General features: G+C 38.8%; 1 protein-coding gene across 1 annotated transcript in view; it reads right to left on the bottom strand.

The window, feature by feature from the left end:
• Window positions 1-8781: 8781 nt before the first annotated feature.
• The window catches only part of FBXL17 (F-box and leucine rich repeat protein 17), a 470506-nt gene continuing 455571 nt past the window's right edge, over window positions 8782-23716 (bottom strand). Inside the window, exon 9 of the mRNA XM_054589993.1 lies at window positions 8782-11628. Within this exon, the coding sequence (XP_054445968.1) occupies window positions 11488-11628 (141 nt within the window). The 3' untranslated portion in view covers window positions 8782-11487. The remainder of the gene's footprint in view (window positions 11629-23716) is intronic.

Below are 23716 nucleotides of genomic sequence, written 5' to 3'. Positions count from 1 at the left end.
TCCAATTTTGCACTGGAAGTGATAAGTCAGTACAATCAATCAGGTAAAAGAAATATAACATACAGATTGGAAAGAAATAAGGATTATCCTTATTATTGCAAATAATTTTTCAATAAAAAAGTCCTCAAAATTTGTAAAACAATTACTAAGAACTAGTAAGTGAATTTAGCAAGTTTGCTGGATAAAAAGACAATATATAGAAATAAACATATTTCTATATATTAGTCACAATTTAAAAATGAAAAAATTTAAATTACATTAAAGTGCATAGGGATAACTTTAATGAAATCAGTACAAAACCTCTACTCTGAAAGCTGCAAAACATTGTTGAGAATAATTAAAGAAGACTTCAACAGAGAGATATACTTTGCTTATGGACTAGAAGGCTCAATATTGTTAAGATGTCAATTATCCTCAAATGTATCTAGACATTGAAATAAAATCTGAATTAAAGTGCTAATGGGCCCTTAAAATGGCTAATTTTAAGACTGACAACATCAAATGGTGAGGGTGTGAAATAACTGGTACTCTCTTTCATTGAAACTGGTATATTGAAAAATGGTATAATCACTTTAGGAAACAGTTTGACAGTTTCTTATAAGGTCTATGTTTGTACATATAGCCTATGACTCAGCAATTACACTCCTAGGACTATATCTCATAAAAATATTTGTACAAAAATATTTATAGTTGATTTGTTTATAATAGTCAAAAACTGCTAACAATTCAAATGCTTATTTAACAGAAGAATGGATACATAAATTGTGGTATAGCCATATCATGGAATACTACTCAGCAATGATTGCCACACAATGGCATGGAGGGATCTCAAAAACAATCAAGTGAGGGAAGGACACTAGACACAAAGAATACATACTGTATGATTTTATATATAAGATGTTCAAAGCAAGCAAAAATAGTATGTAATAGAAAATCAGATCAGCGGCTGTCTATGGTCGGAAGTGGATTGGAGAAAATTCTGGGTGGTGTGTACACACACACATGTATCTCTATACACACACATAACACTGAACATCTTGTGCCATATATATTGTATAGCTCGATGGGCTGTTGGTTACAAAGGTCTATGCATTTGTGAAAATACAGAAAACTGTATTTTAATATATGAGTATTTTATTTTAAGTAAGTTACACCTCAGTAGAAAAAAAATGTTGCTTTTTATTTTTTAAATTAACTAATTATTTTAGAATGAGAGGGAGGGCAAAAGAGAGGGAGAGAAACAGAGATGTGAAAGAGATACATCAATTGGCTGCCTCCCATAGGTGCCCCAACTGGGTACGGAACCTGCAGCCCAGGCCTGTGCCCTGACTGGGGTCAAACTAGCAGCCTTTCAGTTTTAGGACAACACCCATCCAACTGAGCCGCACTAGCTGAGGCAAAAGATACTGCTTTTTAGAACGTGATTTCCCATCTGTTGGTATCTGTTTCAGTCTAAGCAAGTTCAGTGAAAGCCTTATTGGTAGTCACGATATTTAGTCAGCTACTTAATTAAAAGAGTTTACCAAAAAGTATTTAAAATCTAAGTGCACATATTTTATTTTTAACACAAAACATATATTCATTTGCTAATCTTTTGATGTATAGCCAGTCTTTTTTTCTTTGATCTGCATTCTGCATTGTCATTTTTGTGTAAACCATTTCCATAACATCTATGTTGTCATTTCACCAAAAGGTGTAAGAAATTAAATTCATTTTTGAAGCAGTCTAGAGTCAATGTCCTTTTGGTTTTCTATCATTTTGTCACATTCTACATCTTGTGTGCCCTATGACTAATTTGAAAGATTTTTTTGTGACTCCTTTCATCTGGATTTCTAAAGCGTTCACCTTTGTTTTCACAGCAAAGGAATGATGACTTTCTTTCCCCTTTTTTATTTCATGCGTTTTACATGATACTTTATTTACTTACATCATCACAATAGCCATAAAATCTTACATAGAAACACTGCTCAAATCCCTTCCCATTTAAATCCAAGATAATGGCCTCCTTCCATACATCAAGATGTAAGAAAGTCACAGGAAGGGGAAGGAAGGGATCTTTTTTTTAAATCCATAAACCTCTTAAAGGCTCCCTTGCAGCCCTTGCCCTCTTTGCAAAGCTTTTACACCAACACTACAATCCACAGTGCAACTGCAGCAATCTTCTCAGCTCTTTTCCTATCTTCTTTCTTATCTCTGAAATGAGAAGGCAAATGTTGGTTTAAAGGTCTTTACAACCCTCATTTCCTAAGTGGCTAATAAACACATGAAATGATAATTTTCTAATATTCTGGAGAATGCAGATTAAAACCATGATACAATACCACTACATGGCAATCAGAAGCAAATAGGTGATCAGTAAGGACCTCCATACTCTGCTGGTGGAAATGTGAATTGCTTCAGCCCCTTTGAAGAACAGCGTGGCATCACCTAATAAAACTGAAAATATAGGCTTGGTTGAATTTCAAGGACTGAGGAGCTTTATTGCTGCCTTTGTATCTACTAAATACCTCAAGAAGCTGAGATTAATTTTAGTAAGCGTAATGCCCCAAACAGCAAAGAACCTAACATCCACCAGTGGTAGAATGGGTAAATGAATTGTGGTTTATTCAAATAATGAAATAGATAGACTCAACCCTAAGTTACTGTTCTTACTATAGATTATCACAGTATCAGACAAGACTCTTGTATCACTCAAGAGGTTTTGATGCTAGATTTATGTGTATAATTAAAAATGAAGTGATAATAAAAGGGCCCCCCGCTGCTTTACAAAACAGTGTAGTGGTCCTTTGATTTCTGTGTTAATGACATGACTAATATGCCACAAGAATTCTCACAGCTGTCTCACAACTACATGGACAGCTGTTCTGCTTAGAATTCCAATGATGGTCAGATGGAAACCAGAAAGCTATGCAACATGATGCTCAGCAGGGAAGGGTGAAGCTAGTGTGTTCTCTCATTTCTGCCACCCACTCAGGCATGGCATTGTGTAAACTCTGCTTCCTCCCTCTGTCTGACTTCCAAATGTTGGTGAATCAAAGGCGCAGTCCTTAGATTATCTATCTATCTAATGGATGGTGATTGAGGAAGATAATTTCCAAAAGCCTCATGGTTCTAAATGCCACCTATAGACCTCATCTATGTACCTCTCCTCTGAACTGAACTCTTACATCCAACTGCATATTTAGCAAACTCACTTGGATGTCTAACAAGGATCTCAAAATTAACTCATCCAAAACCAAGCCCTTGTTATTCTTCCCCAAAATCTTTTTCCTTCTCCACAAATGGAAAATCCATTGCTTCTCTAAACATTGCCTTTCTCCTATTTTTTCTTCTGCAATAACATATATGTTTGGAAAGTCTCATACTACGTCCCATGGGTCTTAACCTCTAGATCATCCATATGGAAATTACCTAAACAACAGAAATAAGCCTGTTTTTACTTCCATTTTCCTTTTACTTTACTCAGATCTTTCAGTTTACAAATTCTCCCTTTAGCTGAACCTTGCTTAAGCCTTCCATTTTAACTTTCAATCATTATTTCATTTTTAAAATTATATATACTTCTTTAAAAAATGTATGTGTTCATTTTTGGTAGTTTCTTTTTTCTTATGAATGTTTTAAATAACTTTCTATATCTTTGAATGTATAAAACATTGTATTATGCATTATAAAATTTAAAATTGAAGTCTTTGAGAATGTGGGCCTATCATTTGTTTTGCTGTTGATGACTTGCAGTAATGTTGGCTTGTTACCTGTGAATTTAGATTGAGTTTATATTTGCTGGCACCCTATTTGTGAAGCAAGCATCTTCTGAGGCCTAGATCGAGGGTAACCCTCTCCAGAGATAATTTTTTAAAAGATTTTAATTTATTTAATTTTAGAGAGGGGAAGAGAGGGAAAAGAGATGGAGTGAAACGTTGATGTGAGAGAAACATCGATTGGTTGCCTCCCGTACATGCCCCTATACCAGGAACCAAACCCGCAGCCCAGGCATGTGCCCTGACTGGAAATTGAACAGGTGACCTTTTGCTTTGCAGGATGGCGCCCAACCAAGCCACACTGGTGACAGTTCCAGAGATTATTTTTGTCTGCTTTTGTCAGAAATGAATCTTTTAAAACTACAATTATAAGGAACACAAACTACAAATAGTGTAGATTCAGGTACTAAACCAATGTGAATGGTAGCTGGTGGCTATTAATTTTCAGAACCTTAAAAAAAAAAAAGGCATGCATAGCCAAGACAGAAAAAGGTAGATTTCCTTACTGCCTGCCTCTTCAATTTTTATTTTGCCCCATGTTATTTTAGTCTGTGGTTTGTAAAGGAGTGTCATCATTTAGGCATCCTGGCTTTATGTGGAGTAAACTCAGAATCAACTCCCCATTATTCACTGGCTCAAAGCCTTTTACACATTATCTAGGCTATGATGACCATGAGTCTCCCATATTCTGGTAGTTTCCAAGCTTCTCCCTCAGCCTCACATGGAGGATCTTCTAAAACTCAGATTGCTGAGCCTTATTCCCCAAGTGCCTGGTTTAGCAGATCTGAGTCTGGGCTCCAGAATTAGTACCCATGTGATGCTGATGTGACCGGTCTGGGAAAAACACTCTGAGAACCACTCTTTTAGACCAGAGGTAAGTAAAAGGCTAGATAGTAAAATTTTGACTATGCACCACATGGCCTTTGTCAAAATGACCTAACTCTGTTTGTAGCCTGACAGCAGCCATAGAGAATACATTAAAAAAAAAAAAAAAAGTGTGTGGTTGTGTTCCAATTAAACTTTATAAAAAATGCATCTGGCCATGTTTGGTCAGGGACCATAGCTTGCTAACCCCTGTTCTAGGCGGATGTTCCCGCTCTGATCCTGCCCACAGGAGGTTTCTTTTGCTTCCTGCAGACACATCCAGTCAATTAAAAAGTGTTTAAATACATTTTAATAAAAAATTTTAGATGTTACATAGCAAAACATCTTTTAGGATCTTTATCTCACTATATTGCCAGAAATAAAAAAAAATTCTGCATTTAAATTTATTACATATTTAAAGAATTTAGGGCAAGACTTTTCTAGCAGATCTGATTTTCCCTGCAAGCCTAATCTCTAGTAGGCCATGAAAAGTTTACGATTACCCCTAGAACATTTCTCTGCCCTCTGCCCCTATGGAACATACCCTCTTATTTTACTCAAAGGCCCTGAACGTACCTTTCTCTCTCATTCCCTCATGCTTCTGGACATGTTTTTCCATTTTCAGGGTTGCCCTTCTTTCCCCACAAGAAGTTTGGTAAATTCCTGCCACTCATTTAACCTTCCTTAAAACCTTCTCCTCAGAATACTTCCTGGCTCATTCTACAAAGCCAACATTACCATGATACTAAAACGAGGCAAGCACACTACACACAAAAAGAAATTATAGGCCAATATCACTGATAAACATAGGTGCAAAAATCCTAAGCAAAATACTAGCAACTCAAATACATTAAAAAGATAACACATTACAGTCAAGTGGGGTTTATTCCAGGGATGCAAAGATGGTTCAGTACATGCAAACCAATCAAGAGATATATCACATTAACAAAATAAAAGATAAAAACTATAAGATCACACCAATAAATGCAACAAAAGCATTTGGCAAGATACAACATTCATTAATGATTAATGCACTCCATAAAATGGGAATAGAGAAATGTACCTCAACATAATAAAGTCCATATATGACAAACCCTCAGCTAATATCATACTCAATGGTGAAAAACTGAAAGCTTTTCCTCTAAGATCAAGAACAAGACAAGGATGCCAACTCTCACCGCTGTTATTGAACACAGTATTAGAACTCCAAGTCAGAGCAATTAGGCAAGAGGAAAAAAAATAAAAGGCATAAAACTGGGAATGAAGAAGTAAAACTCAGTATTTGTAGATGACATGATTCTGTGTACAGAAAAGCCCTAAAGACTCCACTAAAAACTATTAAAAACAATAAAGAAATACAGTAACATTGCAGGATACAAAATCAATGTACAAAAACCTGTTGCATTCCTATATACTACCAATGAAACATCAGAAAAAGTTAACAATTCCATTTGCAATTCCCACAAAAAGGATAAAATACTTAGGAATAAATTTAACAAAGGAAGCGAAGAAACCATACACTAAAAACTACAAGCTATTGCTGAAGGAAACTGAAGACACAAAGAAATAAAATGATATTCCCTGTCATGGATTGGAAGAACTAACATAGTTAAAATGGCTGCTATATTGTCTAAAGCAATATACAGATTGAATGCAATCCCTACTAGAATCCCAATGACATTTTTCTTTTTTAAAAGATTTCATTTATTTTTAGAGATAAGGGAAGAGAGAGAGAAAGAGCGAGAGAGAAACATTGATGTGCAGGAGAAATAGCAATCTATTGTCTGTAGCACGCCCCGAGCCAGGGACCTGGCTCACAACCCAGGCATGTGCCCTGACTGGGAATCTCACTGGCGAACTTTTGGTTTATGGGATGATGCCCAACCCACTGAGCCACACCAGTCAGGGCCCCAATGAAATTTTTCAAAGAAATAGAACAAAAATTCTCAAATTTGTATGGAACCACAAAGGGCCCTGAATAGCCAAAGCAATTTTCAGAAAAAAGCCAGAGATATCACATTTCCTGACTTCAAAGTATACTTTACAAAGCTACAATAATCAAAAAAGTATTGGCAGAAAAAAAGAGACACACAGACCAATGGAACAGAACTGGGAGCTGAGAAATAAACCCACACAAATGTGGGTAAACAAGCCAAAAAACATATAGTGGGGAATGAAAAGCATCTTCAATAAATGGTGCTGGGAAAATTGGAATGCCATATGCAAAAGAATGAAATTAGACTGCTACCTGACATTATATACAAAAATTAAGTCAAATGTATTAAACGCATAACTGAAAGACCTGAAACAATAAAATACATAGAAGAAAATGTAGGTACCAACCTTATGAACTTTGGTCTCAGAGAGGTTTTGTGAACTTGTCCCCAAAGGTAAAGGAAGTAAAAGCAAAAATGAATGAATGGGACTACATCAAACTAAAATACTTCTGCACAGCAACAGAAACCACCAACAAAACAAAAAGACAATCAACCAAACAGGAGAAGATATATGCAAAGGATACTACCCATACGGGGCTAATATCCAAAATACATAAAAAACTAATACAACTGAACAGCAACAACAAAATAACTGAACAATCCAATTTAAAAATGGGCAGAGGACCTGAGCAGACACTTCTAAGAAGATACACAGATAGATATACGAAAAGATGCTCAACTTCACTAGCTATTAGGGAAATGCAAACCAAAACCACAATGATATACCACTTCACACCTTTTGGAATGGCCACTATCAACATAATAACAAGTGTTGGAGAGGTTGCGGAGAAGAGAGAACCCTTGTACCATGCTAGTGGGAACATAAATTGATGCAGCCACTATGGAAACAGTATGGAGTAAATTAAGAACAGAGCTACTATGTGATCCAGCAATCCCTCTTCTGGGTACCTAACCCACCATAACTCAGTAATTCATTTGAAAAGATACATGTACCCCTATGTTCATTGCAGCATTGTTGCCAATAGCCACGGCATGAATACAACCTAAGTGTTCTTCAACAGATGCTTGGATAAAGAAGATGCGGTACAATTATACAGTGAAATACTGTTCAGCCATAAGAGAATGACAAAATGTTTCCATTTGTGACAACACATATGGATCTTGGGAGTATCATGCTAAGTGAAATAAGTCAGACGGAAAAGGACAAAGACCGTATGATGTGTGGGATATAAAACAGAGAGCAACAAAGAAAACGAAACTCAGAGACACAGACAACAGTATGGTGGTTACCAGAGGAAAAGGGAAGCGGGAAGGGGAGGAGGATGACGGAAAGAGAGCAGACTTTGGGTGGTGAGCACACGATGAAATGTACGGGTGATGTGTTACAGAGCTGTGCCCATGAAACCTGCAATAATGTTAACTAATCTTACCCCAATAAATTTAATAAAATAAAAAGCTCCTTGTGGGGCCCTGATGGGTACAGCTCAGTGGACTGAGTGCCGGCCTGTGAACTGAAAGGTCGCTGGTTCAATTCCTGGTCAGTGCGGTTTGATTCCCAGTCAGGACACATGTCTGGGTTGCCGCCCATGTCCCTGGTTGGGGGCATGTGAGAGGCAACTGATCGATATTTCTCTCCTTCTCTTTCTCCCTCCCTTCCCCTCTCTCTAAAAACGAATAGTCTTTTTTCAAAAAAGCTTCTCCTCTGTGAAGCTCTTCCTTCCCAAAGCTGCTACTCTGTCCTGTGTGTGTGCTCCCTTTAATTGTAGCTATTATTTTAACTGTTTTACTACATTGCTATTGCTAGTTTTTAAGAATGTCTCCTTGCTAGGCTATGAGCAACTTGAAAATGAGATTTTTAAATACTCAGTGCCTGGAACATGTTTTTTATTCAATAAATGTATTTATTTACTATTGAAAAACTGAAAAAATGGCTAAGTAAATGAGATTTTAGGGGATGGGAATGTAAACAAACCACTTGTTTAAACCCTTGATTTTTAATCTTCCCTCAGTAATCACTAACCAAATTAGAACCTCCTACACGCAGTCTTGTTTATTATTCTCAGTTAGTCAAACCTACATAAAGTCCGTAGGGAAACAACACAAGGACACAGACCACTGCAAGCCTCACACCCAACCAGCATCATGGAGATCATTTATTGTCTCTGAAATAAAACAAAAGACACAGTGTTTTGTTTCTCTTTTATTGCGACCCATTGCAAGGTCAAAAGATTCACAGAAATATAGAAACTACAAACCAGTTAAATTTCCTTTATCCACTCAAAAAGACATTAAAGACAAGGGACCAGAATTTTCTACTACAGCAGTATATTTCATAGTCTTTATTCTGAAAATACTGTTGACATTTTGGAGAGGATAAAAAGCCCTGCATTAAACGTGTTCACATACATTTATGACATTCTAAGCCAAAAAAAAAAAAAAAGAAAGAAAGAAAGAAAGAAACTCTACATTGCCCAGAAAAATCATTTTAGGCCTCATTTCAAAGCATCTAATGAGAACACATTTAACAACCATCACAGGATCACTCAAGGTAATGTTTTTTCGGGGGTGTGTGTGTGTGTTGTGTGTGTGTTTGAGATTAATGCTTTGAGGCTGGATGTGGTATTTCTACAGATTTCTACAAATATACCAAAGCAGTTTTCCAGGCTATGCTGCATCAGGCTTTCTGGATTAGTCAACATTTTAAAGAATAAGTGCAAGTCCCCCCCCCACCCAACCCAAGCGAAAGCATGTTTATAGTGCTGTACTGTAGATTCAAACAATGTAATATTTTTAAAAAATCAATTATACACTTCTGAAACCATTTGACAACCAAACTGTAACACTCCAAAGATTATTACAACTTTGCAATGAAATGGCACCATCTGTATTATCAATGGCTCTCCCTTATTTTTTTTAACTATTTAAAATATAGTGTGACATATAAAAATTAAACTTTTGCTTATTCACTCAAGCTACTATTACTATACATACTGCCCTATAAATTAGTATTGGATTAAAAACCAGTTAAAATGTGATTTAAGGTATTTTTCAGTGGAGGGGAAATGAAAACAATACAGTTTGATGTGTAAGAAGAATCGTAGTTTATTAAGCGTAAACAGCTTTTTTTTCCTTACACAACTTTATTCCCTTCAAATTAAGTTAGTAATCCATTTAGTGACAGAAACAATACCCTTGGTGGATACTGACTAGATTTTCCTAACTGATTTGGATTAAAAGAAAAAAAAAAAGCCCCATCAGAAACATGTTGACATAATCAAAAGAAAACAGTTGTTTACATTTTTTGGAGTCATTATAAGTAAGTGAAGGGTGTTTGAATGCAAAGCTATTTTTTGTTTCTTACAGCTAGTCTCATTTTAGCAATATTGGGACTTATGGAAAGTGAAACTCAAACCTTAGTATACCTGTTAAAGACCAAAATACAGCTATGCCCACACTGGGGAAGAATAAATAGCAAACTCACAAGTCAGGGTTTTGTATCTAGCCCTACTGGGAAAGATAATCACTCTTAAGCATAAAAAGGCTCCCTCCTGTCTTGATTATAAATCTAGACACAGGAAAGGTTATTTGAGCCTGAGTCCCTACTATGAATTAATTCTAAAGATGTGTGAAATCAAAACATATATTCATTTACTGATAGATATTTTCTTAACTGAAGGGTGTCAATCTTTAAACAAAGAAATGCTTATTTCTGACACGTTTAAACAATTTTAATGAAAAGATTTTATAATTTTTCTTAACTCACATATTAACCAGCAATAGATCTTTGCAGTAGCATAAGAACTATTAAAAAAAAATAACATGCATATAACCAAAAAACCTGTTCTAAAGCTCAAAGCAAAGAAAAAAGATTGTCTACTTACATCTCACTCATTAATATTCTATTAATGTGACTATCCCCAAATCTCAGAAATATAATTTCATAATTACCCAAATTAAGAAAAATAATTAAATGATCTGTAGATTTTTAAAAAAATTTCACACTATTAAATACATTGGTGGCTTTAACGTGGATAATGCTGAGTTCCAAATATCATTAAAATGTATCCAGACCAGTTACCATCCATGAAGTAAAAGCTAACACAATGTTAACATATATAACTCAACTGAAATATTCAACAGAACGCATTTGTAAATGAATAATTAACTTTTGTGAGCTGGCCAGGGGATTGTTGCCTCCATATAAAAATGTCACAAAAATCATCTCTAGTACCTACGTCATCTACCAGACAGCAGGTGGGCTGCCTGCGGATACAGGGCGTTAGGCAGAGCCACAGCGGATGGCATGCTCCCTCAGGGGCCTGGAGGAAGGCCCCTCGTCAGGAAATGAGCTAGAAAGAAACTGCCCTGGTGAGCGTGTGCATGCACATGTGCATGTATATAAGGGAGTGGAAGAACCTATGTATGTGTGCATGTGCTTGAAAATTTGAAAATGTCTGGTTTCCAGGCTTCTAACTAGTGTAACATCACTTATGTTCTAGTCATCAGCAGAAGCGCACAAGTCTTCCTAATCAGAAAAGAAAGCAGTTGCCTTCATTTTGGGGCATCACCAAGTGGCAGGAATTAGAAGCTCAAAATAATAGACTCAATATTTTGATTCCATGGTAGAAACATTTTTTTTAGAGAAATAAGCCTTTGAACTTAAAAACAAAAAAGTTCGTGGCTTTTAAAATCTTTAACTTTTAAGAAAAACACCAGCTCACCTGGGAATAAAGAGTAATTGCGCTTATGCTATGCAGTATGCAAACAAGACACAAATACACACACACTAGGGTATACACGTAGACAGGTGACAATTAAAACCTTTCCAAGAGGTCATCCACCCCAAACCTACACTTGCCCTCTGCCCTGCCGAACGATCCCCGCGGACCTGAGCTTGGGCAGGGGTGTTAGGAGGAGGCGGCAGACATGTTGGGGGTCCAGCCCATCTGATAGGCTCTCTCGAGGGTCCTCTTGCAGTCTTGGAGGACAGTGCTGAAGGTGATGTGGGGGTACTGCTGCACCAGCTGCTCCACCGTCACTTCATTGACCTGCAACCAAAGGAGAGCCACCGTCATGCACATGGACCCCTGAGACCACCAGCTGCCCAGGCTCACTGAGCACTGAGAACGGCACGAGGAAGCCTGCCCTCCTTCCTTCCCTGCGGTGTGAGGAAGCCCCCAGGGAGAAAATACACGCCTCCTTTTGTCTGACTGCTCTTGTTTCCTGAGAACTGCATTTGCCCTTATGGACTTTAGAATATCAAGAAATCAAGTGTTTCCAGGAAGCATAAATGCCTATGACTTGCTGAGATCCTAACAATGTCCTTTGAAAATCCGGTGCTTGGGAGGAAAGGCAGCAGTAGGAGGGTATTTGAATGTGCATTTGACTTTGCCATCAACCTGAGAGGCTCTTTAGGACAAAATTGTAGATTGCTGGAGAGATTACACAAGATCCTAGATAGAAGTGTTGGGGAAAATGTTTATTTTTCCTCCCTTTAAATGTTAAGGTATTGCGAACTTCAAGTCCCTCTGTGAGAAGGGCTGAAATGTGAGGAATCAATAATTAAAACATACATGGCTGGCGGGTCAGGGATGGCCCCACTAGACCTTAACCATCAAAGATACCACCTTGATTCTTGATTAGACAAGGCAATCAGACAGGCCTAATTAAAACTAACACCTTTACAATTGCTGTGCTGTGAAGGGATTAATTTGTCAATTATTTTTAAGCTGATTGCAGTTCATATCACAGAAGCAGACAGCTTCCTTCATCCTTTAGATAAATAAATGATTAACCTAAGAACCACAACTTTTAGGTAGCTTTATTTAAAATCTTTACTGAACACTTGGGCATTTTCAAAGACATCAATATTTCATTTATCCTAAGTAAGCTGGTCTGAAAGTAGGTGCTGTGGTACACATTTCTGGGCTCCCTCGCCACGTCTGTTCATTATTGAAAAAGATCAGGATCACCAGGAAAAACCTAAAACAACATGAAATCCTTGCTGTTTGTCTTTGAAAGCCAGTTTAGAAGTATGATGACCACGATATTCGGCCATCTGCACTATTCTGAAATAATATGGTGTTTTCTGGGTGATTTGGAAAACTGTTTTTTATATATATATATAGATATATATATATAAAAAAATTTTTAAATATATATATATATTTAAAAAATTTTTTTTGTCATTTGAGAGTTGATGTTTCAATATTGGGTTGATGATATTTAATCTTTGTCAGAATCTCTCTCTAGACCAGACTTGCTTTTATTAACAAACTTTTATTCTAAATTTAAACAAGACATGCAGTTAATTCTTTTTTGTGATACAGATAGGATGTAATTTTGAATAAAAAGAAAAACTGATATACAAATTAGGGCTAAGAATATGAACTGATGGTCTTCAGTGGGTTTTTAAGCAATATAATTTATTTTTTTAATGTAAATTTATCTTCTAAGTCTCGCCTTAGTTGAGGCAGCTTGTAAGAGTATATTTAGAAGGTCATGTCTCAGCAAGCCCTCTCTCTCCAGCATGCTGTTTGTACTATCCAGTCACCTGACCTAATTTCAGATTGTCAAGCCGTCCAAGTTCTGTCTGGTCTCAGAGACTTTGCACATATTGTTCCCTTTGCCTGGAACACTTTTTAATATACTTTCCCCTTAAAACCACTTTCTCATGCCTACTCTCCACCCATTCTTTAAAAAAAAAATTATTCAACTATTTTTGGTGTACAATATTATATTAGTTTCAGGTATGTAGCACAGTGACTCAACCATTATATACTTTTATGACATCATCACAAGACTAGTAACCACCTGTCACCAAGCAAAGTTACCACAATATTACTGAGTATATTCCCCTTCACCTTTTTTTTTTTTTTTAAACATACTCATTCTTGAGTCCTTAGCTTCAATGTGATTTCCCCAGGTAATTCTGATCACTGTGCTACACCTGCTCCCCTCCCCAAACGGGGTAAGGTTCCAGGTTATTCACTCTTCCAATATTGCCTACTTTCCCTGCATAGCACTTACAAAGTTAGTGTATAACTGCTGTTTTCAATGTCTATTTCTCCTGCTCCAATGTAAGATCCACAAGAGCCATGGTCATTTTTGTACCTATGAGCCAGACCTAGTTATTAGCGAGTGAATGATAACACAATAAATACAAATAAAAAAAAGAAACCCAAGAGCCAAGGCAAAGCTAGACACTAATGTACTAATAATTATAAAGACCAACAGGTTCCTGAGGAACTCTTCAGCTCAAGAACCCCCTTAGGGCTTGCCTTCCCTGAGCAAGCCCATCTCCCCACGAGAGCGGGTTAGGCCCCCTTTCTCTGTGCACATGTGGCTGGCCTCCTGCACGCTGTGTCTTTTATTTTAGGACTCCCAAGTTGCACTGCCATCATCTCTTTACTTGCCTATCTCTTCCACCTGAGCAAAAGCCTCTGCCTTTCCTTAAGGCTACCGAGCTGTCTTAGTTTCTTCTGCGCTTGTTGAGAAGAAACATGGCAACTGTGGTCCATACCATGGATTATAAGAGTCAACCAGAAATAGGTTTGAATCCTGGTGTCATGCCCCTTCTTTACTTCCTCAACTATAAAAACAGGGTAAATGTACTTACATCATAGGATTGTTATAAAGGATTAACTGTAGTAACGTGCCTAACACTGTGACTGACAAAAAACGGCCCTCAAATGGTAGCACTTACTATTATAGCAGGCACGACTATTGAGTGCATGAGTTAATTAACAATAGGTTAGGACAACCAACTCTCTACAGTAATGCCCAATATTGTTCTGAGATATTTCAGAAATAAATCTTCATAACATTAGCTATAATGTTCAAAATAAAACAATCACAGAGCAAGAAGTAACCTTTAAAATATACTTCATATACAAGAAGAATCTATTTTCTCTTAACCCTCTCTGGAAGAGGTTCTAGAACTTTCCTTAAGAATGCATTCTCTGGAAGTCCTTCCTTTACTTTACCTGATGTTCCCTATGCTACAGGTAGGTTACCTTCCTCCTTCCTGTCAGGAAAAAAAAAACAAAAACAAAAACGCATAAGGATGCAAATCTCACTAAAGGAGAGCTGAAGCCACTTGGTCAGAGAGGACTCTCAGAAAACCTGTGTCATACTGCAAAGGAAGTAAACATGCTCCAAAGCCTCTTAGCATTCAAGGAACAACTAACTGAAAAGAGATGGAAAAAGAATGGAAAAGAGAAAACACTGAAACCCACAATAAAGGTGGGGACTATCTTCTATGGTACATCTTTTCTAAATTGCACAAGGGCCTGTAACACGTTTTATACCTAGGGCTGACAGGCAATTTATTTTGGAGGTCCAATTTTTAAAAGTAGAAAATATCTCTATGCGATACCTTTTGTAGGAAGAGATACAGTTCACTTTCAGCAAACTTGCTACATGAAGGTATGGATTTATGAAGTATATAAATTAGAGAATAATTGTTCACTTTAGCAAATACTTTCACAGGAGGGTTAACCTATTTTGTCAGCTCTCCCAATGTGTTTTATGTATCCTTTTATTTAGCAAAATTCAATTTATCTATTTCTCTTGTATAAAGTAAGATACACCTATAGTTGCAAATACAGACTCTTAATTCTCTGGCTTTCATAGGTTATGGGTGATAATAGACGGCACTTTGGCTTTGTATAGCTGTATGAAAAACGATACTGGAATTCCTCTGTGGATATAATGTGTCTTCTAAGCAATCTTTTTACTAACTGTGCTCTGTACATTCTGCAAAATAAAGCAGTGAGAGGAAATGCAAATAATCCATTTTAGAGCTTTGTTGGGTAGAAGTTATTCAGGGAAATACATGTGGTTCCACTAGGGAAAGTTCCGTCTTCTACTTACAGTGTCTCCTGGAGAATCAGCGTGACAGGTCTTATACTAAAGCTATTTTCATTTACTCAAAAGTACAAATTATGTTCACCTCTTTGTACAGACACTATAAGCACTTTGGTGCCTTAGAGAAAGAGTTCAATGTGAGACACCAAGAGGTTCCACATCACTTTAAATCCTTATGCCTACATACACAGTTTGTAGACATTTTCTCAAGCACAACTCCATTTGCTAAAATGAAAAGAATTGTTCTCTGTTCTAACTCATAAAATGCAATATAATATACATAAAATAGAATATAAAGAAGCAACATAATGATAAATTTTTAAAGCATTTCCCCATGACCCCTGATTTTGGTATTCAATTTCTTTTCCTCTTGCTGAAAACTATCAATGGCAGCTCCTATATTATACATGCAATTTGAAAAATGCAGCGTACAAGGGGGACCCCCAAAAACCCCATAAAATTTCTTTATAAAAATTGTGTATTTATTCTTAAATATTTAAACTTCAGTCGCCTTCAAAGTACTCTCCATTTGATGCAATACACCCAGAGAGACCTTTTTCTACTGCTCAAAACAGTTTTTGAACTCCTCAATTTTTATGCCTTTTAGTGTTTGTAATTTTTTGTTTCACCTTTTCCACATTGGCAAAACATTTCTCTCTGAGGACTTCTTTTGTCCAAGGAAACAAACAAAAAAAGTTGTTCAGTGAGATCAGGTGAATAGACAGGATGCAACACGAGAGTCATACTGTTTTTGGTGAAAAACTGCTGAACACCCACCGTAGTGGGGGCCGGTGCGCTGGTACATCACCCATCATCAAACGGACAAACACGTTGAAAGAGACTTCAAAAAACAATTCACTGAAGCCGAATGCAGCCTCTCACAACAACGCCAGCTGATGTACTGACACAGATGGGTTCCTAGAATGCTCACCTAGTGAGGGAAGCCTGTAATACAAGGGGCCCACCCTCTAGAAGATAATTCTGTTTTTTTGAGGGGTCCCTCCTCATATCTTCTTAAAGAAATATGCAGTGGTGTCACTTAAGAAAACTACTGTGATTAAAGAGCAATTATAAAAAAAAAATGCACCGCGGGATTTTTTTTTAATATAAAAAATATTGGATTTTATATTCCTTCCCAAAGACTGCATAACCATAATTTACATTTTCAAAATTATTATAATTCTTTTTAAGGTAGTAGCAATTTGTCTGTTATTTTAATCTATTTTGAGTTAACATCCATTAGCACTTACAAAAAATGTGAGGCAAATTGCTGTGCTAATTAAGGTAAATCACACCACAGTTTCATTCTATTACTGCTGCTACTATGGAAGGAAGGGGAAAAAAACCTTTGGAGTTTCCAAGGTTCAGTTTAACTAATTTGTCTAGACCATCATGCTGTTTCTTCACCTCTTTATGAATACTTTCCCCAGAAAGTTCCTAGGCCTGATTTATCTCCCCAGTGATATGCATTCCTCAAAAACAGAATTTCTGATAAAATTTGCTGAAGAATCCATTTATACTGGCTCTTATTTCCTCTTTGACTCGTTATAAAACAGGACATGTTTATCACTAGGGGGATATATTTGACACATGAGTATATTAAAATCACACTTAGAGATATAATTCAGGCATACCTCACTTTACTGCGTTTCACTTTATTGCGCTTCAAAATGTTGTATTTTTTTTTTTAAATTGAAGGCAATATCTTCTTCCAGCAAAAAGATTACAACTTGCTTTATTCTGATATCTCCGAGGTAGGCCTGCAAACCACTTAAAATCACCTTTTTTTTTTTTAAATGGAGAAAGTTTCCCTGCAAAAAGTGAATGCTATTTAAAATATCAATACCAACAACAATAAAATGTGTTGCATTATTCCTAGCCTCTAAGTTCCTTGACAGCAGAGTACTGTAGTCATCTCTTTATTTTCAGTTTTACGCACACTGCCTGGCATATTCTTGCCCCATTAGAATATAAGCTCATGAGACAAGAGTTTTGGCTCTTTCCATTCACTGCCAGATCACGAGCACCTAGAGAATGCCCAGCACATATTCAGTACTTGATAAATATTTGTTAGCAAAATTAATATAGTAGTTGATTAATGAATGGGTATTGAGTAAATAAGAAAAGCACCAAATAATACTGCATCAGAAATTGTGAAGATAAATAAGCTCACCTTGTTCCCAGACTGTTCCCTCTATGGAAGTAGCAGTCTCTAAAGTCTTGACATCATAGAGGCTCCAGACCCCTTTAATCCTTTGAAGTTCATACTTTGTGCTATTCTCCCTTCCATCTGACATCACCAGGTGCCTCTTTCCTGATACACCTTTTCTGGGGTTTCCATCAATTTTAAACAGGAGACCAAAGTAGGTCATGATGGTGATTCAGCAATTTTTGCTGGGCCCTGTGGCTGTCAGGAGGTACTCAGGAAATGACTAGGCTAGAGTTCTGATTGATTGAGGGCAGCCTTCCTATTGGAGATCAATGACACACAACGCTGGCTGGATAACACTGAGAAACATGGGAATGGATCGGATTTGGTTTCCAAAACTTTGGAAAAACCCACGTGGTTCAGAAGACATAATACTTTGGTTCAGAGCATCAGCAGTCTGCTCAGGGTGGCAGGACCAGGAGGGCCCCGCAGAAGATTTAGAACTTTTGTGACATTTAGGGTCCCTTGTAATGTCACAGTTATCTGGTAACACAGGGGGAACTGTGCACAGATCTCCTGACTCAGAACAGCGCTATTTCCACTCAACGATTTCTTGGGCTTCAGCAGTTCCACATGCCTTCACTGCTACCTGGGGGCAGGTGGGACTCAGAGGGGCTTTTTGTGGTGGTTGTTGGTTTCATGGCACAGTGGTACTTGACATTTGTTGTCCCAGGAAGCATGTAGATAATACTGTAACCGGCTGGCACAGTCCCAGGGGAAGAAAAACTCTCCAAACGAACTTGCCCCAGGGTCCTCACTGAGAAACTTTGTCCTCATGGGTGTTAGGCTGTCATGTAGAAGGGGATAAATCAAGCATATTTCTTCTCTCCAGCATCATTTATTTTGGTTAAATATATGAAAGCAGTTTGTTAATTTTTCATCCAAATAACTAATATGGCAAAATAAAAGTATGTCCACACTCCAGGAAGAATGGAGGAGGAGGGGAAAGGAAAAAATATTCAATGAGCATCTATGACTCCCTAGGCATCTAAGCATTAATGGACCCAAATACAGATAAACTGGCTCAGACAGGGTTAGCATTTCATACAGGGTCACACAGCTTCACTGATATTCATTTTCCATCTACAGTGAAGAGAAATGGTTGTAGTTTACATATAAATTCATTTCAAAGTCCTTTATTATCTCTTCAAAATGGCTGCTCTGTGGGAATATAAATTATAGTCGTTGTCACTTGGCCTGTGGAACTCTCTGTCATGTGCTGTGGTCATGTGAGATGTTACAGCAGATGGAAACATGATGCAGCTGCAAGATGAACAAGGGGCCTTTTGGCAGGGCCGCTGCCACATGCCACAGCTGCAATGCTTTCTTTCCTCTCTGTCTCCCATCAAAATATTTTTCCGTGTCCCACAGGTAGAATGGCCAGCATGAAAAACAAGTTCCCACCTTCTTAGACCGGGAAGACAACCCATTCAGCCAGTTAACAGCATATCCTGCGGAGTGTGTTCTGGGAATAGTGAAGGTTGCTGTGGAAGGAAGAACTTAGCAGACACCCGATCTTCAGAATGGCTGGAAAGGGCTTTGCAAAAGAAGTGCCATTTAAGCGGACTTCTGAAGGACAAGGAGGCATCAGCCTGTGCACGACACGCACTAAACGTACCTGTATTACTCAGGGAAGAAAGGAAACCTGCCTGTAAGCTCGAGTAAAACAATCTGTCCTTTGCTTTGTAAACTTTGTAGCCAATGTTTCTCCAGCCCATAAAGCACACGCACTCAGGTGTATACCTGAAGTAAGTTCTTATTTCAATAGCGCTTCTCTGAGGGGAGTGGTGGTGGTGAAGAAAACGGATGCCCTGTCTACAGGTGGGAAAAGTAAGGAGCCCACATGTCTGCTAAGGTGTCGCAAATAGCACACTCAGCCCCTGCCTCCAATTCAGAGCTCTGGCCCTCGCGTGGGTCTGTCATTCCTCACAGACTCCCTGGGCAGTGGCACTCCCTGCTAACGGCCCCAGAGGCTGACTCCTGGGGCCCAGAGGCAGAGTGTTGTCTCCGGGGCAATTCGCCTCTGGAGTCTCTCTCTCTCTCTCTCTCTCTCTCTCTGAGATCTGTGGCTCTCTGGGCAGCTGTACTGGCTATTGTGGAACCTGGCATTCACCAAGTGCCCACAAAAGTCATCTTGGACAATGCATATTCAAACGAGGCCCAAATGCTCTTTCAGCAAGTGACCACAGGCCCCACGATGGGCACATATTAAAATGGGTAAACTAAGGGTAATGGGAATTTTAGTAATAGTTCAGATTTGTATGTAAATGAGATGAGTCATCTAAGTGCAGTTTAAAATATTTTAAACAGGACACTAAGAAAAAATAAAAGAGCAGACAATGTATCGATTTTTTCAGGACACCGCTCAGTCAACAACATGCACTCTGCAGGCCTGGGTAGATTTTTACGATTCTATTCCCCTCCCTCTGTGGCAGGAGTTCTCACGTCCCGTTTGGTGACGGGCTGTATGGCTGTGATGTTTCTCTAAGGTTAGAGCAGGGAGGGACACCAGGAATTAGGCACCACTTTTACAACTTCTCACCTCACCAATTTGGCTTTCTCTTCAGCAGCAAGGCTGAGCTTCCCAGCAGTCTGAAGGAGGATAAAGTAGTAGCTAGATAGTCGTGAGCGGGCTGCAGGAGAGCCCACCATGAGGGGAAGGGGTCCTCCCCAACCTGGCATGGGCTGCGGAAATGATTCTGGGGTGAGTTAGGGCGCCTGGCTGCTCCTTTCCTCTGCAGGCAACATCACGTTGCCTTCCTTCCCTCTTCCGTCCTCGGTCACCCCCAGGCCTTCTCCACGAACCCCACAGTGGCTCACGTACAACAAATGTCTGATACATGTTTATTGATGTGGGATGAATTAAACTGTGTCTGCAACGAAGAATACAAATGAGAATACAGTGGTTCTCCAACTGTTAGAATCACCTGGTAATCTTCTAAAATTCCTGATTCCCAGGCCACATCCCAGACTAACTGTATCCCAATCTTGGCGCAGTGGGACCTGGATGTCAGTATTTTTTAAAGCTCCCAGGAGATTCCCAAGAGTAGCTCAGGGTGAGGTCTGCAGGTCTAAAGCCTTCAGCTGAAGAGCCCCTAGAAGGGGAAGGTGAGTTCTGCACCTGGGAATCTGAAGACAAGGTCTGAACTCAGCTTGCTGAAAGGTTACAACCACTTACCGCCTCCTGGGCCGCTCTCCACGGTAAACTCTGAGCCGGGGTTCCGGAGAAAGACAATCGCTCCCACAGCTTATAAGCCCATCTCCCCCACCCCCACAATGTTCATCACTGCCTGAAACAAAAGGAATATTCTTTGAATATGGTAAACCAGACTGTTTTCTTCTCCTTCAGTATTGGTCTTAGATTTCTAGTTGGGTGTAGCCAAAGGAGGCGGCCACCTGAGTTTCCCAACAGCTAAGGGAAGGAAAAATTCCCCAAAACCCTCATTTCACATGGACCTAGTATTTCTTCATGGGACCACCCATGAGGCGGGAGAGGGCATACATGACTAAGTATTTATTATAAATTTAAAAAGAAAAATGGATTATCTTACTGGAACCTAAAATCTACCTGCTATGAGAATCAGCTGATTACAGGCCACCCATAACATACCATGCTTCATACATAAACCTCATACTGATAGCCTGAGGCTTTGAAAGATGTATTTTTAAATAGAGAGGTAAGAAATAGTACTCTTGGGTGGCAAAAAACCAAAAACCAAAAAGCACTCATCTAAAAATCCCACAGCATAGAAAGAGGCAGACACTGAGAACACAATGAACCCAACAGGGGCAGGCTCATAAATTCAGTCAATTTTGTCAAATGCAGTCATTCCATTTCAGAATCTGCGATGATTGGAAGTGCTATGCTCTGTCAATATCGCAACAGGCCTGGCTTCATGCTGTCTCTTTTTCATGAAATGTGGGCGGCCTCTTAACACTAGCCTCACTTCTCTTCACCTGAATTAGCACAGTGAGAAAGCAGCAAAGAACCAGGGATGATGGGGATCACAGGAACGCCTGCAGTGCTAAGCGAGAATCGGGGCTCGGGCTCACCAATCTGAGGCCTTTAATTAGAGATTAGTGTGACAGGACTCTAGTAACCACACTGCCAGAGAGAAAAATTAGTGATATTTTCATTCCCTGCTCCACCAAGCGATCCTCCACCACAGAGGATGTTTCGAGCCCAGAGTGAGCTCTAGGCACGCAGCCCTGCACGGGCCATTCTGAGGCCACAAACCGATAGCCACGGAATTAACCCATTGCGCAAGTCCGTACATTTTTAAAAACAGATTTCTATGTACAGTGCAGGTGAAAGCCAAAACAGACACGTGTGGGACACCGGGACGGAGAAAGCCACTCGGCCAGTCGTCAGCACTCCAAACGCTTCAGCAAAAGATCACGTATTTGAGAAAACCTGAGCCCTGATACAATAATTAATGTAGTCACTGAGTGGTGAGTGCAATGTATTTATGGAACACATCTGGGTGCTTCTAAATTAAACTCACAAAATTAAGCTGAAAAACACAATTGAGGGAAAAAACTCTCAAAACTAAAAAAATGTGTTTTCTCTTGTGCTTAATGGCTTTCTTGATTTCAGTTTTTATTTTCTTACACAAAGCCTATGGCAGTTGTAATCACCAGTGGACATCTAATGACAAAATTTCTTTCTAAAATTGCAGTTTACATCAGGCAGAGTTTATGAGTTTGAGCTTTTTCCTAAAACAAATTTATTATCAGCAAAAATTTATTCTGCATAAAAGTCATCTGTAAATCTGCAGATTAATAAACCCCCTCCAACAAGTGATATTTTGGGTTTTCAGAGAGAGACTACATAAATCAGAGCATTTTGGGGTCAGTCTCTGAAGGATGCTGAGTCTAATCACGTATCAGATGCCTGAACTGAGTGACTGTTCTGAACCTGGAGAGCTTTAGCTACACTCAGAATTCCCCAGCTACTGGAAACTGGTATTAAATCCAAGGTGTCGTCTTTCTCACTTATTTGTTTATTCCCTTCTGCCTAGATACTTTTTCTAATCAAATTATTAAGAAGCAGTGGGATCTAATAGTTAACAAACTTGCTTTTATCTGTAAAATACTTCTGCAAAACAAAAAATAAATAAGTAAATAAACCAAATAAAGTAAATAAATAAAGCAACAATAGTGGCGTTGCTCTGGTTGAGAGTTGCAAGGCCCAGGAACTGTGTCCTCTTAGCCACTCTGTCAGTCTTAAAGAGGCTTGAAGGAACCTCCTTGGAAACTGCGTTACACAGAATGCAGATGGGAAATGCTATCCAAACCAATCCTGCATCGTCTCTCCATCCTCCCATCCATCTAGCCATCCACCCATTGTCCAATACATATTTGTTTAGCAACTATAATATACCAGCCACAGCCACCGTCGTAGAGCCTGACAATATAACATAGGCGAAACCCATGGATCTTACATTCTAATGAAGAGATTGATGGGGATGAAAAAGGTAAGAATTAACCACCACAACAAATAAGATCTACTACTTATCACTTACTTCATATAAGAAACTTTACACATATTAACTCACTTAATCCTCTCAATGCCCTATGAGATAGGTGCTATTTTTATTTCCACTTTACAGATGCGGAAATGGAGGCATATAGAATCAGTACGGGACATGGAGAAAGGAAGGCCAGGAGCACAGTGACGTGGAAGACAAGAGAACAGCATTTTCACGAAGGAGGGAACGGTTACCATGTGGATGCAGCTGCTGAGAGATGAAGCAGGTTATGGACAGAATAGCGGCCACTGGACTTGGTGACATGGAAGCCACCAGTGACCTTGAAAAGAACAGAAGCAGTGGCGTGGTGAGCATGGAAAGAGATCTTAAGGGGCAGTGAAAAGGTAAGGACAACTGTTCGTAGTCAGTGCTGTTCAGGAACTTAACAGCTGAGTGGTAGAAAAATAAGACTCCAGAGGACCATTGCTGAAAGGAAGGGTGGTACGTAAGTGTGCTTCTTCATGCAGAGGAAAGATAATTCTGGGTGACACTTTTGAAAATGAATTTGCAGTCTTATGGCACTGGGGC

The sequence above is a fragment of the Pteronotus mesoamericanus genome, unplaced genomic scaffold, assembly GCF_021234165.1.
Source record: "Pteronotus mesoamericanus isolate MK-2021 breed Mesoamerican mustached bat unplaced genomic scaffold, CSHL_Meso_final scaffold_167, whole genome shotgun sequence".
NCBI classification, from domain to species: Eukaryota; Metazoa; Chordata; class Mammalia; order Chiroptera; family Mormoopidae; genus Pteronotus; species Pteronotus mesoamericanus.
Note: the sequence above shows the minus strand (reverse complement) of the source record. Positions and strands in the feature narration are given on the sequence as shown.